At 44.3% G+C, this 3,514-nt stretch overlaps 1 protein-coding gene across 1 annotated transcript in view; it reads right to left on the minus strand.

Annotated features, from left to right (window-relative positions):
* Positions 1 to 1,976: 1,976 nt before the first annotated feature.
* Positions 1,977 to 3,514, minus strand: part of LOC109972942 (mucin-2-like) — a 13,419-nt gene continuing 11,881 nt past the window's right edge. Inside the window, exons 26-27 of the mRNA XM_020622207.1 lie at positions 2,129 to 3,480; positions 1,977 to 2,030 (exon numbers count right to left, since the gene is read on the minus strand). Coding sequence (XP_020477863.1) covers positions 1,977 to 2,030; positions 2,129 to 3,480 — 1,406 coding nt within the window. The remainder of the gene's footprint in view (positions 2,031 to 2,128; positions 3,481 to 3,514) is intronic.

The raw sequence follows: 3,514 nt of genomic DNA on the forward strand, positions 1-3,514 counted from the left end.
ATAATGGAAACAGCAGCCTGAGTCATCATAGACTCTAACCGGTGGTTGCCTATTTTCACATACGGGAGTGGTCACTGGTGGACATGATACGTATGATGAGATTACTTTAGCATCACTACATGTTTCTGTGCTGCAGTCGCTTCCCTTCCAGGTCTCCCCATTCTGCAAATTGCAAAATTGTACTTTTAGAAATCCATTAACAGAAAAAGAAATATCTCACAGCCCCCAGTGACACATATAAATTTTATATCCTATACATTTATAACTGATATATCGATATAGATATGGGGGGTGGGAAAAGGCAGAATGATTTACTTTCCAGTCTCATGCACACATCACTAGATAAAACTCCAAAACTTGTGCATTGTAGCTTTAAAGTGGTGTGTGATTGGACCCCAGGAAGAAAAGCATCAGTGATTAAGATAAATGGGACCCTAATAAATTTAATGAAATTTAATGAAACAGCAACTGACCGTTGTTTCAACATATTACAAACTGGGACAAAATATCTGTTTCATCAACACACAGTTGTAGATTTTTTGCAGGGAAGGTGTGAAAATCAGCAAAGCAGCCATTATAATATGCAGTATTGAAGGAATTTTGAATGAATCAACAATGGTGTGTTGAATTTATTGAGTGTTGCTGTACATCACTGTTGGTATATTTATTGAGAACTCACAAGATCAATGTGAGCAGGCAGAATGGGAATTACAATCTATTTTACATTATCTAAAGGAATCAAAGGCTGTTTAGAATAGACACCCTGGAAGCTAATTTGGGCAAAATCAGTATTGACAGATTTTTCAGTACATACGGTAAGGACATAATTAATTTTAAGCCAGTCTGTTCATTTTAAACTACATGATTATATAACTGAATTTAAATACCTTTCGAGGTGGACTGAGATATAAACAGTCTTTCAGAGGCGCCAGTGTAGAGCTAACTGTACTGGCTATTGAAGAGTGACTTTTTGTTGAAGTACCAGGGGTTGTAGTGGTGGTATGGTATTGGGTGGAAAGTGTTGGTGGAGCAGTAGAGTGACACGGTTTAACAAACTTCTCAACACCACATGTTAAATTGCAGTATGCAGTAAAACACCACCCATCTCCATCAGTTTGATTGTATATGATGCTTCCTATATGGAAAGAACAAAGGCAGTTAGATCAAAATGACTAAAGGCATCAAAAAAAAAAAAAAGAAAACCATGGTTAAGATTGTGAATATATTTTGAAATTTTGAATATAATACTGAGCATATTTATGATTTCAAAAGGAGTACCCGAACCCCAAATATATGTGTGGATCTATACCACAGCATGTTTGACCACAGCAGGAGCAGGTAATGTGGTAATGACCAAGCTTGATATGTGTGGTCACTTACTGTACCTTTACACAAAAAGTAAGAGTCACTTCTGCATGGATAAGAAGGATTAACCTCTACCATGAACTGAACAAAGCCAATTGCATTCGCTGACATGCATGTTTGCATGAATGTAAATTTAGGAAAGGTTCGACTTTCAAAGTCTTCTCCAAAATCCAAAATGAATGAGGGGCATCGTAGAATGTGAAAAATGATGATAGACTTCAAGGCAACAGGACAAATGCAAAGTATAAACACTGTTTATTTTAGGCATCCTGTTGTGATCATATGTGGCTGACGGCATTGAAAAGTCACTGAAACTATGAGCAAAATGTTAATGATAATAATATGAAACAGTGATGATATTAGCACAATGCTTACCAGGACTGAGTTCTTGATCCATGTAGTGGCAGAAACATGAAGTTGTTAATAGTACTGAAGTCGGGGTAACTGAAGATTGTTGTCCAGTTGTGGCCGGTGTTGTTGTGAATGTTGTAGTCTTGCTGGGTGGTGGTCCAGAACTAGGTTCTATTTTAGTGGTTGTGCCAGTTGTTGTCGGTGTTGTTGTGGCTGCTGTTGTAGTCTTGCTGGGTGGTGGTCCAGAACTAGGTTCTATTTTAGTGGTTGTGCCAGTTGTTGTCGGTGTTGTTGTGGCTGCTGTTGTAGTCTTGCTGGGTGGTGGTCCAGAACTAGGTTCTATTTTAGTGGTTGTGCCAGTTGTTGTCGGTGTTGTTGTGGCTGCTGTTGTAGTGGTGCTGCCTGTTGGGGCTGGCGCTGTTGTGGCCGGCGTTGTTGTGGCTGCCGTTGTGGTCGATTTGGGTTCTGGTACGGAGCTCATTTCGTGTCCAGCAGTTGTGCCTGTTGTGGTCGGCGTTGTTGTGGCTGGCGCTCTTGTAGGTGCACTGGTTGGTGGTGTGGAACTAGTTTCCTGTCTAGTGGTTGTGCCTGTTGTGGTTGTTGTTGTTGTGGCTGATGTTGTAGGTTCACTGAGTGGTGGTTCAGAACTCGTTTCCTGTCTAGTGGTTGTGCCTGTTGTGGCTGGCGCTGTTGTGGTCGGCGTTGTTGTGGCTGGCGCTCTTGTAGGTGCACTGGTTGGTGGTGTGGAACTAGTTTCCTGTCTAGTGGTTGTGCCTGTTGTGGTTGTTGTTGTTGTGGCTGATGTTGTAGGTTCACTGAGTGGTGGTTCAGAACTCGTTTCCTGTCTAGTGGTTGTGCCTGTTGTGGCTGGCGCTGTTGTGGTCGGCGTTGTTGTGGCTGGCGCTCTTGTAGGTGCACTGGTTGGTGGTGTGGAACTAGTTTCCTGTCTAGTGGTTGTGCCTGTTGTGGTTGTTGTTGTTGTGGCTGATGTTGTAGGTTCACTGAGTGGTGGTTCAGAACTCGTTTCCTGTCTAGTGGTTGTGCCTGTTGTGGCTGGCGCTGTTGTGGTCGGCGTTGTTGTGGCTGGCGCTCTTGTAGGTGCACTGGTTGGTGGTGTGGAACTAGTTTCCTGTCTAGTGGTTGTGCCTGTTGTGGTTGTTGTTGTTGTGGCTGATGTTGTAGTGGTGCTGGGTGGTTCTGTATTAAGAACCACCTGTTTTCCTGTCACCCTGGATGTATGCACTACATTTGTAACTACAGAAGGTGTTGTAGTAGGTTCTTCTTTTGGTGTAAAAGCAGTGGTAACAGTCTGTCCTGTGACCACTGTGGTCGGCGTTGTTGTGGCTGCTGTTGTAGTCTTGCTGGGTGGTGGTTCGGAACTGGTTTTCTGCCCAGTGTTTGTGCCTGTTGTGGCTGGCGCTGTTGTGGTTGATGTTATAGGTTCACTGAGTGGTGGTTCAGAACTCGTTTCCTGTCTAGTGGTTGTGCCTGTTGTGGCTGGCGCTGTTGTGGCCGGCGTTGTTGTGGCTGCCGTTGTGGTCGGTTTGGGTTCTGGTACGGAGCTCATTTCGTGTCCAGCAGTTGTGCCAGTTGTTGTCGGTGTTGTTGTGGCTGCTGTTGTAGTCTTGCTGGGTGGTGGTCCGGAACTGGTTTTCTGCCCAGTGGTTGTGCCTGTTGTGGCTGGCGCTGTTGTGGTTGATGTTATAGGTTCACTGAGTGGTGGTTCAGAACTCGTTTCCTGTCTAGTGGTTGTGCCTGTTGTGGCTGGGGCCGGTTTGGGCGGGGGTGTTTTTGGGGG

Source organism: Monopterus albus, unplaced genomic scaffold (genome assembly GCF_001952655.1).
Source record: "Monopterus albus unplaced genomic scaffold, M_albus_1.0 scaffold7.1, whole genome shotgun sequence".
NCBI classification, from domain to species: Eukaryota; Metazoa; Chordata; class Actinopteri; order Synbranchiformes; family Synbranchidae; genus Monopterus; species Monopterus albus.